This window comes from Ciconia boyciana, chromosome 1, assembly GCF_034638445.1.
Source record: "Ciconia boyciana chromosome 1, ASM3463844v1, whole genome shotgun sequence".
Lineage (NCBI taxonomy): Eukaryota > Metazoa > Chordata > Aves > Ciconiiformes > Ciconiidae > Ciconia > Ciconia boyciana.
Window position 1 is genome coordinate 160,931,025 of NC_132934.1, and position 12,466 is coordinate 160,943,490.

At 42.8% G+C, this 12,466-nt stretch overlaps 1 protein-coding gene across 2 annotated transcripts in view; it reads left to right on the forward strand.

The window, feature by feature from the left end:
- The first annotated feature begins 4,309 nt into the window (after positions 1-4,309).
- Positions 4,310-12,466, forward strand: part of DOCK9 (dedicator of cytokinesis 9) — a 136,185-nt gene continuing 128,028 nt past the window's right edge. For both annotated transcript variants that reach the window (XM_072849945.1, XM_072849946.1), the window contains exon 1: positions 4,310-4,987. In XM_072849945.1, coding sequence (XP_072706046.1) covers positions 4,874-4,987 — 114 coding nt within the window. In that variant the 5' untranslated portion in view covers positions 4,310-4,873. The remainder of the gene's footprint in view (positions 4,988-12,466) is intronic.

Consider the following 12,466-nt stretch of genomic DNA (forward strand, 5'->3'; position numbering starts at 1 on the left):
GTATATCTGCTCAGTGGAAATACACATTTCCTCTACCTTACACAAAATAGCTGGTTTCAGGTATTCGAATTTAAGATGAATCAAAGACTTTGTAGACCTGGGGACGCTGTCTGATAAAAAATTGTTATCTTAAGAATGTATATTATGGATTTCATGGGGTATATCAGTGTTGTATAATCAAAGTAATTTGTAAATGTTTGCACATTTCTGTACATAAACTTTGGCACACTGTTATATTCCACTGGGGAAAAAAAAAAAAGAACTAAAGCCTGCTATTCAGAAATATCTGTGTGCATTGCTTGCATAATATTAGAAAGGATAGATCAGCTGTATCCGGGAAAAAGTCAGTCTTAGCCAGATGCAGAAAAACCACTCCATTATTCCTTTCGGGCACTGGGAGAATTTTAAAAAGGAGCTCAAATGAACCTGCTCCAGCACATCATTGAATGGGTTAGTATGTTTGAAGATTCTAAGAAAGCCATCCATCAGTGGTATTATTTTAATTTTTACAAGTATACAGAACTAGTAGCTCATTTTAAATTAAAATACTGATAAAATGCTATCAAAATGTAGCTTTCTATGCTTCTGCCTTTTAGAACACACAAAAAAAGAACTGGATCTTAAAATCCAGAGAAGACGCATTCCAAGTTGTTTATTATCTGTAAAAGCTCCAGACTGTCTGCATATCTGCTGTTAGTGAATACTCCCTTGCTTCCTCTATTCTTTTAGCACTTACTCTGACCACATAATTTGTTATGATTTGGCGGCTGTTAGCTCGTCAGCTCTTTTCCTAACTGAATGGATTTGCAGACTAGAAAGGTCATTACGATCATCTAGCTTGACCTCCATAGCAATATAAGCCAAGAAATTTTATAATGTGAACTTTGCTTTGAGCCCATAATTTGAGAGATAACTTTGAGTCCAGGATTTAGAAGAGATTTTGAATCTTAATTTAGGATTTGGGAGACAGGGTTTAGTGGGTCCATAGGGATATTATACCAAACAACTCCTCTTGTGGCTAAAAGAAAAGGATCTTATGCTTATTCTAAGCTAGTATAATTTCACCTGCCAGTTACTGGTTCTCACTGTCATCTTATCTGACAGATTAAAGAACCTTTTAATATTTGAAATTTTCTTCTCTTGCAAATCCTAGTACGTTATGATCAAGCTTTTGTACAAGCTAAACAGATGCTTCTTCAGTCTCTCACTACAAGGCAGATTGTCCTGGCTTTTCCAGTTTGTCAATTACTTGTGTTAAAATGCAATACCACTATTTCAGTAATAGTTTGATGAATGCCATATATAAAAACATTATTACTACTTCTTAATATTCCTCTGCTTTTACATCCAAGATTTGTACCATAAGCATGAATCTTTTTGAGTTGTTCATAACCACACTATAACACCTCTATAATTTGACTTAATATTGTTTGTACTTAGATGCCTTTCCACTCATCTGTATTCAAATAAACAGTTCAGTAAGTCCCATTCCACCACCCCACCCCCGCCGCAAAAAAAGTAGGCTCTGCTTCAGAAGTACCCATAAATATTTATGGCTGCATCTATGTTATTAGTGATTATTTTGTGTTTTCTTTATGTAAGTTAATAAACATTATGAACAGGATTGGAATAAACACAAATTCTTGTTGTACTTTGCCAAACAGGTCTCCATTCAATGGTGGTTTTCAAGATGTAATTGCTTTTCAGATCTGCTGGGTAATTTTTTTTTTTTGTTCACATAAATATATGTTGCACATTTTGTATAAAAACATCTTGAAATAGAATATTGGCACTAAATAGAATATTGCATAATGTCTTCATAGCAGCTCAAAATTATAGTGTTACCTTTGCCAGGTGACATACTGATCTCATTAAACAACAGGCCTAAATTCCAGCCAATCCTGCTGATATTAGAAACTCAGTAATTCTTTAATTCCTACATGTGATTCTTATGTTTGACTTTCATGATTTTGCCAAAGGTTCTCATCATGTTATTTTAGCTCAAATAACCTTTTGCTTTACACTTCTAACGGGCACTGAATCAGTTTCTCCCTTTCATTTCTGGAACAAACATAGATAGGTTGATTATCACCATAAATGATTCAGAATCCCATAAAATTCCAGGACATGACTTAGTTGGTCCAGAAAGTTTAAATGTTTTTGCCCTTACCTGTTGCTATTTAGCATCCTTACTAAGTAATGATTGAATAAAACATGTGCAATTATATCCATAAAGTATTACTGCATTATCCAGGTTTCTATCAAATAAAGAAATGCTTTTGTACATCAGCATTGTTACTGAAAAGTGAAATATTTCAAAGTAGCAGGGAAACCATGCCACTGCCAAGTTTTTTTCTTTCTTGATCCTGACATTAAAAAAAAAAAAAAAATGTATTCCCCTTGTCCTTTAGGCAACGAGCCGAGACTTTTCATTCATATATTTAGCTACCATTATTCATTCTCATTGTTTTATAACTGCTAACTTATCATTTCTGCTTATCAGCTTCCATATTTTTCCTTTCGTTTTATACACATTTTAATTGTCACTTTCATTTTCTTTCTTTAACTTAATGCGTTCAGCTGAAAAGAAGAAACTTTGATGATTGTGGTAATGTCATCTTTTGGGTATCCTGTACAGTCTTCCTAAATAAACTACAACTTACCTATTTTATGTATTTTTTCCTATGTATCTCTACCTATACGAGTATCATTCAGAGTCTTCTTCAGACTTGGAACACTGTCCCTTTTCCAGCAAAGCTGCATAATATATATGTGAAATATTTATATATAGCAAATATAGTTAAATTATGCCGTGTTACGTTTAAGCAATCATAAATTCAATAATTAGTCTCTCTTTTTTTGTCAGAGTTGTCAGAATTCAAGGCACCTGACTGCTTTAAAAATAACATGATTTTATTTTACAAAATGGTAATCTATTATTTATACAAAATCTACAGCATGTTTACTTGTGGAGGTTTGAGATCTAGACATACCCTACAGATTGAGATTAAAAAAATTAAAAAAGCGATCCTAAGACAGCTCATTCTAGTTACCCTAGCTAAATGTTCACATAGCTGTTCATCCAGTTTTGTGTCCAGATGTTTGACTAGTATCCAATTTTCTGACTTATCAGCCTAAACATTGACTCATAACCACACCAGGTTTGTGAAATCATGAACTCGAGGTATCTTTAACAAGCCTGACGAGCTTACCTCTCTGCGCATTCTGTCTTTCTTTCTTACAGAAGGTATAAAGTAATATGAGCGCTGAAGTTGTGACAGACATCCTACTAAAAAAAATAGGTCATGCATTTGAATAAACGAGCCTTAGATACAGGTCTGCAAAGTATCAGCAGAAAGATCCTTCACCGACAAAAAGTCCCTCAGTGTAATCTATACATTTGTGTATTTGGACTTTTTATCCTCCATCTTTCTGAAAGAATTGCCTCAATTATTTGGAATTTTATTAGTTACAGATGTATTTGTGAAGCATCCAAAAAAGTAGGCCCTTTCTCTGGCAGGCACATAGCCTCAGATACAACCACTTTGCGATCTTTTCTTTCCACCTGAAAGCGTCCCCCCGCCCCAGCCACAGCACTCAGTCACTCCCTCCATCAGCAGTAAGCTGCATACAGTTCAGCGTAGAAAAGTGTTTCCACTTTATATAAAAAGATGCCTAAAAAGATAAAGGGGCGCAAGCCCTAATGCTCTCAGATGCTCCAAGCATTTAAACGGGCCCAACGCCTGCGTTCCCTCCGAGTTCAACAGCATTACTAACCAGCCTCTCCGAAGGAATTCACGGGAATTTAAAAAGCTGGAGCCGTGCACGCTGCTACGCAACTGAGCACGCGCCTGCAACTTCACCTGCAAACAGAAACTATTTGGGAGAAGAAAACCGCCCCAAGGGAAAGCCTCACACCCGACGCTTCATGCGCAAGCATGAGCCGCGCTGTTGGTAGTGACCGCGCTGCTTCCGAACTGTGACCGTTGGAGCTTCGGCAACAATCGCACTGCTTTGTGACTCTCTCCCTACATCACGTGCTTATATAGCCCCACGTACGTACGTGCGCGTATATATAGATACCGGTGTAAACACGAGCAGAAGCCGCTGGCGCAGAGCCCAGCCCGGCAGGGCGCTGCAGCCCGTGCGGCTTGCGGCACTTTATCCCCGGCCCTCGGGACGCGGCGGCTACACCCGCCGCTCCGGCGTCCCCCGGCTGCGCTTTGCTGCCGAACCCGTCGCTCGGGGCCGAACAGAGCCGCGCTCGCCGCCACACCCCGCAGGACCCGGGACGAGCACGGTACCCCCCCAACCCGGGGCCCGCCGCCGCCGCCGCGAACGGGACGCCGCCGCGGCCGCCCCTCACCACAGCCCGCCCCGCTGAGGGCGGGGCCTGCCCGGCAAGGGCGGGAACTTCCTGCTCCGGCCGGCCCCGCCCCTCACCTTGGCCTCGGGTCCGCGCTAAGCCAATGAGGGTGGGGAGTCTCAGCCGGGCAGGTAACCAGGCGCCCAATCAGAAAGGCGCCGCGGGAACAGGTGGGGGCGGGGCCTCGGCGTGCCGCGCGCGCGGCCCCGCCCCGTTGCCCCGCTCGCGGCCGCGCCAATCGGCCGTCTGCGGCGGCGCCCCGCTCCCCCCGCCCGGCGGCGCGCGGGTGTGTTTGGAGGTGGGGGCGCGGCGCGCGCCGGCTCCGCGGGGGAGGGGCTACCTGCCAGGAGCGGCGCCGGCTGCGGCACCCGCCGGCGGGGCTCGCGCCCTGCCCGCCTCCCGACGGCCGCCCCCCGCTCCCCCCCGCCGCCGCCGTGTGAGGGGCCGCCCGGCGGCCGGGCCGTGAGGGCAGCGGGCGGCCCGGGCCGGAGGAGCGCGGAGGCAGCCATGGCACTGGTGGCCCCGGAGACTCGGAAGTTCACGCGGGCGCTGAGCAAGCCCGGCACGGCGGCCGAGCTGCGGCAGAGCGTCTCCGAGGTGGTGCGCGGCTCCGTCCTCCTGGTGAGTGCGGGGGCGGCCCGTGAGGGGCGGCGGCGTCCCGCCGGGGGCCCGGGAGAGGATGCGGGTGGGGGGAGCGGCCGCCGGGGCCTCTGGGGGCTGCGGGGGGGGCAGGAGGTGGCCCCGGAGGAGGAGACGGGCCCTTTGATCCCTCCCGGGCCCGCCCGGGCTGTCACGGTGGCAGGGCTGGGGGGGGGAGGTCGGCGCGGCCCCGTGCCGGGCTTGCGGCTCTTCGCTTCCCCCGGAGGCTGCTGCGGGCGGGGTGAGGTGCGGGTGCAGCCGCAGGCGGGGCGGGGACGCTCCCAGCGGCAGCCGCGCGGAGGGCGCCATGGGATGCGGCGCCCGGAGGGCACGGCCGGGCGCTCCCGCCCTCCCTGCTGCAAACTTCTCGGCGTGAGGCGATGCGGGACAGCCAGGGCGAGCGGAGCTCTGCGGGAAGCAGCGGCACCCTCCGCACTGTAACCTGCCTCAGGCTGGGCGGAGGGGCCTGCGTGCCTCCTTTCTCCTCCACCTGTGGAGCGGGTGCAGCGGGCGCTTGGCCTTATTTGACTGAAGTGCTTTCGCCTGTGTGGAAATAGTGGTGCAAAAGTGATTTTTCATCTTACTACTGTCTGCACGCTTTACACCTAAAACACGTTTTTTGTTGTATCGTACAGAATGAAAGATGAGTGCTGGCAAGTGTAGCAGGAATGTTTTAATACGTTATTTGTCCCTACTGTCTGTACTGTGCTAGCGCATGGTGGTAGTTCTTGCCAGTTCACAATTGGGCGCATTAATTTAATTTAAACTGCTGAAAGTAAATTTGTGTGAAGGTGTTAGATGGTGAACTGAAGCAGCTGGGACTGAGAGAGAGAGAGGGGTATGTTTTTTTTGGCCTGTCTGTACCCAGGTGAGGACATCTTAAACAGCCTCAGCAAGATTTTTCAGAGCTTCTCTCTTGGGGCTCTTATTCATGGTATGCATTTGTTTTCCATGTTTTTTTTTTATCTCCAAGGGGAATGTTTTAGTAAGCACTTAACCCTGTGAAAGTAGAGAGTTTTTGGTGCTGGGGTTCCTGATACTGGAAGCTTATCTGTCATTTGTTTTTCACTCTTGCTAATGCTAAGTGTGGTCTTGTCTAACTTTTTTAAACTGCTTGTCAGAACACTGTTTGTCTTGTCATAGCTAGGTGTTGTGAGAGTAACAAATGCCGTAGCTGTAATTCAAAGACAACTACCTTTCTTTAATAAAACGATGGCTCTAAAATTAAATTATTCTTTATTTAACTGTGGGTCACGGAATATATAATAGAAGACCTACTATGTGTAGTTCAGGGTCCCCCTGAATACTGACAGCTTTCCACAAGATGCTAGCACATATACATGTAATGAACATCCAATATATGTTAACACTTCTCCAGGGATCAAGTCTTTCCTGCGAAGAGTGGAAGAAGGACATATATATTTAAAAATATTTTTCGTATTGAGGGAGCATGAAAGGGATTTAGGTATTTTCATGACACAAATAAATGTTTCTTTTGCAGTAATCGGCAACCCTGCCCTCCCCCCCTTCCCCTTTAGAAGTTTTTTTCTTAATTCACTTATGACTAGTGTCATTGAGATGAGTTGGAAAATATTTATCCCATTCTTTAATTCATTCAGGTTCACCAAATACCTAATAGGATGGTATTCACTAATATTCCAGGTATTTTTGCCACAACAACATATTCTGTAGAATTTGAAGGAGGTGAAAGAAGTGATGGTGTGCAGTGGTGTACTGGCTCAGTCTTATTCTGGATAGGGTCTTCCATCACTATTTTAGAAAGCAAAAATGGTGACTTAACCATTCATGGCGACTTAACATTCATTTCAAGTTTGTGATCCTTTTCTGTTAGCTTGATGCATGGAGCAAAATCCCCATCTCTCTCCCATGCAGTCTTGTGCTGAAGTTCACCTTCCTGTTTCAGCCGTATTTTGCCCCTGCTGTTATGTATTTCCTACCATCATAAATGCTGTTCATTTTATCACTGAATTCCTATGTTTCTGCTCACATACTGTTTAAATCATGAAATAAAAGGCTAGTGATTGCAGGTTTACCTTAACCTTTTTACCTCTTCTTCCTCCTTTGAATGTACTGTAACTCTTTTTGTTGAGCATAGTGATGTTTGGAATGAAATGGTACTTTTTTTTTTTTAAAGGAGGCGATTAGGTGGGATAGTTGGGTTGGTTTTTTTTTTGCTATAAAAGACTTTTTAAAAATACTTCTATAAGTTTGACAGGTTGAGCTGTTTCTTAGCTGTTGGAGTTTCTGGGCTTTATTATCTGAAAAATCTCTCAGGCTGACCTGGTAAACATAGGATTCTTACCAGTATTATCGTAGTTGTGGAATACGCTATTCAGATGCATGGCTTTAAAGAAAAGAAGACCCACTTTCTTTCCTAAGCTGCGTCTCAAAGCTCCTTGATAGAGCACCCCACCAGGATTTTTTCAACTGGATTGTCAACAAAATATCTTGCTTAAAACATCTTTCAGCATTGGTAACTAATGCGATCTTACTGTCATCACTTGCTCATGAACAAATACTGAAGTTTTCCAGTGCTGAAAAAATACTGAAGCTGTTTTCCATTGGCTAGGCTTGCAGTGTAGAACCTGGAGATAGGAAAGAAAGAATTCAAACTAGCAGTTCTTGGTGGGTGATCTGTCAGATATGCACAACCAAATATTGCTTCTGACTGTACATCTCTGCAGCAGAATGTACTGAGCAGTGATGCAAATCATCCAGTTGTTACTTGCAGTAGCAGATAAAAGTGAACTGCTGATACCTCTGAGGTTGTATAGATTCTCTAACTTGTTATTGTGGCTACTGTTTAACATTTCCATCCTCTTTTACCATCAACAATGTATTGCTAGACTTAAAATAAATAAATAAATAAAATTCACATCTTTACATGAGGTTTATTAGATCACATTTCTAAAATATGCTTGTCTTTTCTGCTTTATAAATGTTCTTAGGATCGTACTGATGAAAGACGACTGAAAACAGCATGTAAATAGGATAGCATGGTATATCTTAACTTTTCAGATTGCTCTTCACTGGAACTAAAAGTGGGAGGTTTTCAGCCAACTGACAGGCTAAGTAGCTTGGCTGAGTAGTAAAAAAACATTAAGCAGATGTGGTTAGCTAAGCTAGTTTTCATCACAGAATGAAGCAAGCCGTCTTGTCAGCATTTGACATCTCATATGTTCTTTCTGTTAGATTTAGTTTGCTGAACCAACAAGTACAGTTTGGTTGGCTGAACTGAAAACTTCTTATTTGGCAATCAGCGTTTCACTGTGGTACAAGGCACATAATATATATCTTGATTATTTGGGTTCAGTTTTTGCTATTTTCTGCTTGACAGTAGCATCCTTGCTGAATATGGTCATGTGCATTGTTGATGTTGTTTTGATTTCAGACTAGCCATATGACTTTTTGGGTAGCCAGAGGCATCACATTTACATTTATGTCTGGGGAGGAAGACTATGGGGATGACAAGTCTGTCTCTTAAACTAGCAATCTTACCAAGAGCAGTTTTCAATGCAATTTTAGTATTACTCACAGTTAGAAGCGGTCTCTTTAAGTGGTGATGAGTTACTCAAAGCATGTTGTATACAGATCAGTAGCACTGCTGGAGGGATATGTGGTGTCTTGTTCAATGATATGTTAATGATAAATTATCTCAGTGACAAAACAATGCGTTCTACCCTATGTTAAATTAAGCTGACACTTAAGGATAATAAGCAATTAAGAGAATGTTTGGCATACCAGGTTTGGTCTGCTTTTGCCTAGCTGTCAATAAAATGCCCTTATCAAATATGCAGATAATGAAAATGTTTAAATATACCAAATAATGCAGCAAAAGTTGTTTCCCCTATGTCAAAATTAACATTGTACAGAAGAAACTGGAGATATGGGAAACCAGGGTGAAATCTGAGTGATTCCCAGATTGTTCTGTGCAGTTCTCCTTTTTGATTTGGACGTATAAAATAGGTTTGAGTATTTGAAGGCTGGAATCATCATGTCTTAATATAGTCTTGGGCTTTATGTGTTAACTTCAGGTACCTGGCAGAGCTCTTGAGTTCTAAAACTCAGAAGAAAAGAAATTCAGCTTTTCAGATGTGGAGGAAAATCAGTGTATCAAAGACAATGCTTGGATCTCCTAATGAGTCTTTGATCTCACTCACTGATGTTCTTTCTTTTTTTAGAGAAGACTTAGTCTTGATTTTAACATTATGTCAACTTTGTCTTTCTAATCCTGATCTCTGCTTTCTGTGAATCTCAACTCCATAAAAAAGAAGGATAGGTGCACTCCATGCTATATTATTACAATGTTTTTAACATAGTGTTTTTCGAAGAATACTGTTACTGGGAGGATTACGTAGTATTCATTTTGTTTTGGTATTTTCCTTTCTGGTTCGTGTATCCTTTCGTACGCCCTGTGCACAGAGGGCTTGTGTGCTTTTCTGCAAAGCAGCTTCTCTGTATACGATGAATAGAATATTTGGAACCTCATTAACGGTGAGATTTCAGTTGCAGTGTTTGTGAAGAAAGAGGTAGTTGATGGCTTGCTTTAGGAAAGTAGGAATCAAAAAGTGATACGTAATGCTGAAGGGATGAGTGAGGACTGGGATCAGCACCTCAGACTTGTGAACCTAACCACTCCATTCTGTGAGCAGCACTCTATTTAAGGTAGTGGTGGCCTTGGGGCTACTGGTGAATATCCAGAATAAAGAAAAAAGCAGCAAGAAAGATCTCTCCAAGGGACGTGGTGCGAAGGGGTGCCGCGGTTCTCTCACACAATCACAGGCTGGCTGAGGTTGGAAGGGACCTCTGGACGTCATCTGGTCCAACCTGCTGCTCGAGCTGGGCCACCTAGAGCCGGTTGCCCAGGGCTTGTGTCCAGACAGCTTTTGAGTGTCTCCAAGGATGGACACTCTGCAACCTCCCTGGTCAACCTGTGCCAGTGCTCGGTCACCCTTACAGTGACAAAGTGTTTCCTGATGTCCAGAGGGAACCTCCTGTGTTTCAGTTTGTGCCCATTGCCCGTGTGCACTGGGCACCACTGAGCAGAGCCTGGCTCCATCTTCTTTGTGCCCTCCCTTCAAGTATTTATATACATTGAAATCCCCCTGAGCCTTCTCCAGGCTGAACAGTCCTAGCTCTCTCAGTCTTTCTTCATAGGAGAGATGCTCCAGTCCCTTAATCATCTTTGTGGCCCTTTGCTGGACTCTCTCCAGTACATCCATGGCTCTCTTGTGCTGGGGAGCCTAGAACTAGACTCTTCTGTGTACTTGTTCTGTAAGGTATTAGTTTGCTTTTTAAGAACAAAGTAATCTTAGCTCTGTGTGCTGAGGAAGCAAGCAGATCGCAGGCTGATTCAGACTGGAGTACTTGTTGGTGTCAGTGTAAATCGAGGCCTTATCTGGAATTCTAGTTTTAAGCCTTTGGGCCCAGGCCAAGCTTTGGTTTGGGGCCCTCTCTGAATAAAAAGGCCCATTCCCTTTAGACGACCAGCTAGAATTTCTTTCTGCTCACCAGCTGAAGGAAAAGATGTCAGGTAGTTTAAGAAGGAAATTTGTTATTCAGCCCCTGGAATTGTTGTGTCAAAAAACCCCATGAAAGTTCTGGATCATTTTTCTATCTTGAGACAATGAGGAGGAAGAAATAAGTCAGTTGAGGCTGAACATTGTCTGAAAAATCGTGATTCACAAGATTTCTGTGCAAAGGTTAAATGTGAAGTAGACCTTGTTATGTACAATATTATCAATGCCGGTAGTTCTGGAAGAAATGTCAACTTTATAATTCTGAGGAAATCAAAGAAACATGGTTTAGACTGGCTTTTTTTCTTCTAACTGCTTTTGCAGTACTCTTGAAAAGTTTCTTCTAGTGATGATTTTAGGAAAGAATACTAGTAATTAAAAAATATGGGGCACTAAATCAACAAAACCATTCACTTATCAAAATGATACCTCACTTCTTCTAAACTTGTTTGAAACTTTCAGTGATGAATGAGTTTGTGCATAAACAATGTTACAGTCCCTACAAGTTGGAATCAAATAGTCCCTTTTGAAGTTTCTTCTACTAAGAAACGTAGTTGTTCATGCAGTGGGAATATCAAGTGACCTCACATAAAATTCACTAAGCAACCAAAATATGCTTTAAAACACAACCCTCCCCCAAACCCAAACAAAACAAGAAAAACAACTCCACTCCCCCCCCAAACTATATTTAAAAAAAAAAAGTAAAGACTTATGTTTAGTCACAACAAAGCTGAAAAGGACTAATGCTGATCCAGAGCTGCTAGAATACAGGGAAGCATGTAATATAGATCCCTCAGTGTAAACAAATAATCCTTAACTGCTGCTTTGTGTACTTCTGGGTGCTTTTTGATACTCAGGTGTAGCTATTGACTTAAAAAGAGATAGCATGTTGACAGATACTGATCTAGGCTTTGGAATTTGAGGCAGAGACTAAACTGCTTTTAGTACTACCGGGTACTCTGTGGGTGGGAAGGAGTTATTTGGTGGATTCAGAAATAAGACGGGGGTTTATGTTTTTACTGCTATAAAATTAATCCCCCAACAAAGAGTGACTACATGTTATACTCAGAATGGATAATGCTTGCATAATTTTAAGTAGAGAAAGCATTTAAATATCTGGTTATATCAGTGCAGGATGTAATACATTGGAATTTTGTGTTATCGTAAGTGAAATGTAGTTGATTTCAGGAGCCTGGAATTCAATTTACATGAGTTTGTAGACATTTAATTTGGTTTCAGCTTGCAAGTCCAGAGCCTCCACTGCCTTTGGATGTTTGTGTTTTGACATTAAGAGATATGAGCTTGCTACCTTATTGGTTACTCAAGGCACAGCTGCCCTTCATACGTTGAAGGGAGTACTGAAACATACATGAATAAGAAAAATAGAAGCTTGACAGAAAGAGCGGGGTGTTTTCAGTGGGAGAGGCAAAGACTAGTAAGATAGCTCTTGGTCTCATTTTAACAGGTTTGTGAAGAAATCAAAACTCAAATGGAAATGCTAGCTAGCGTGGTGGATATTAACATATAGAAAAGAGGCTTTGGTTTTAAGGTCATTGAAAGGTATTAATCCATTTGCCAGTTTGATGGCATTGCCAATGCTATTTTGTGCTCTTTCCTCTTTAATGTTGCATAATGGTCTTTATGTCCTTTGGTTTCAGAAGAAATACTGTTCTTCACCAGGGCGCTGATACTGGCAGAGAATCTGCTTGCACATCACTTGGTCCCTTTCTAGACTCATTTGTAGACATGGTTGTAAGTGACTGCAGCCAGGCAATAGAATAATACAGAACCGAAGGTTTGTGAAAATAAGACTGAAAGTCACCTCATCTAGCCCATTCCTCACTTGCCCCAGTACAGTGATGATAAGTGCTATTTCAGACCTCTTTCTGCCAGGCATATTTGCACCCACTTGCATTGGCACTAA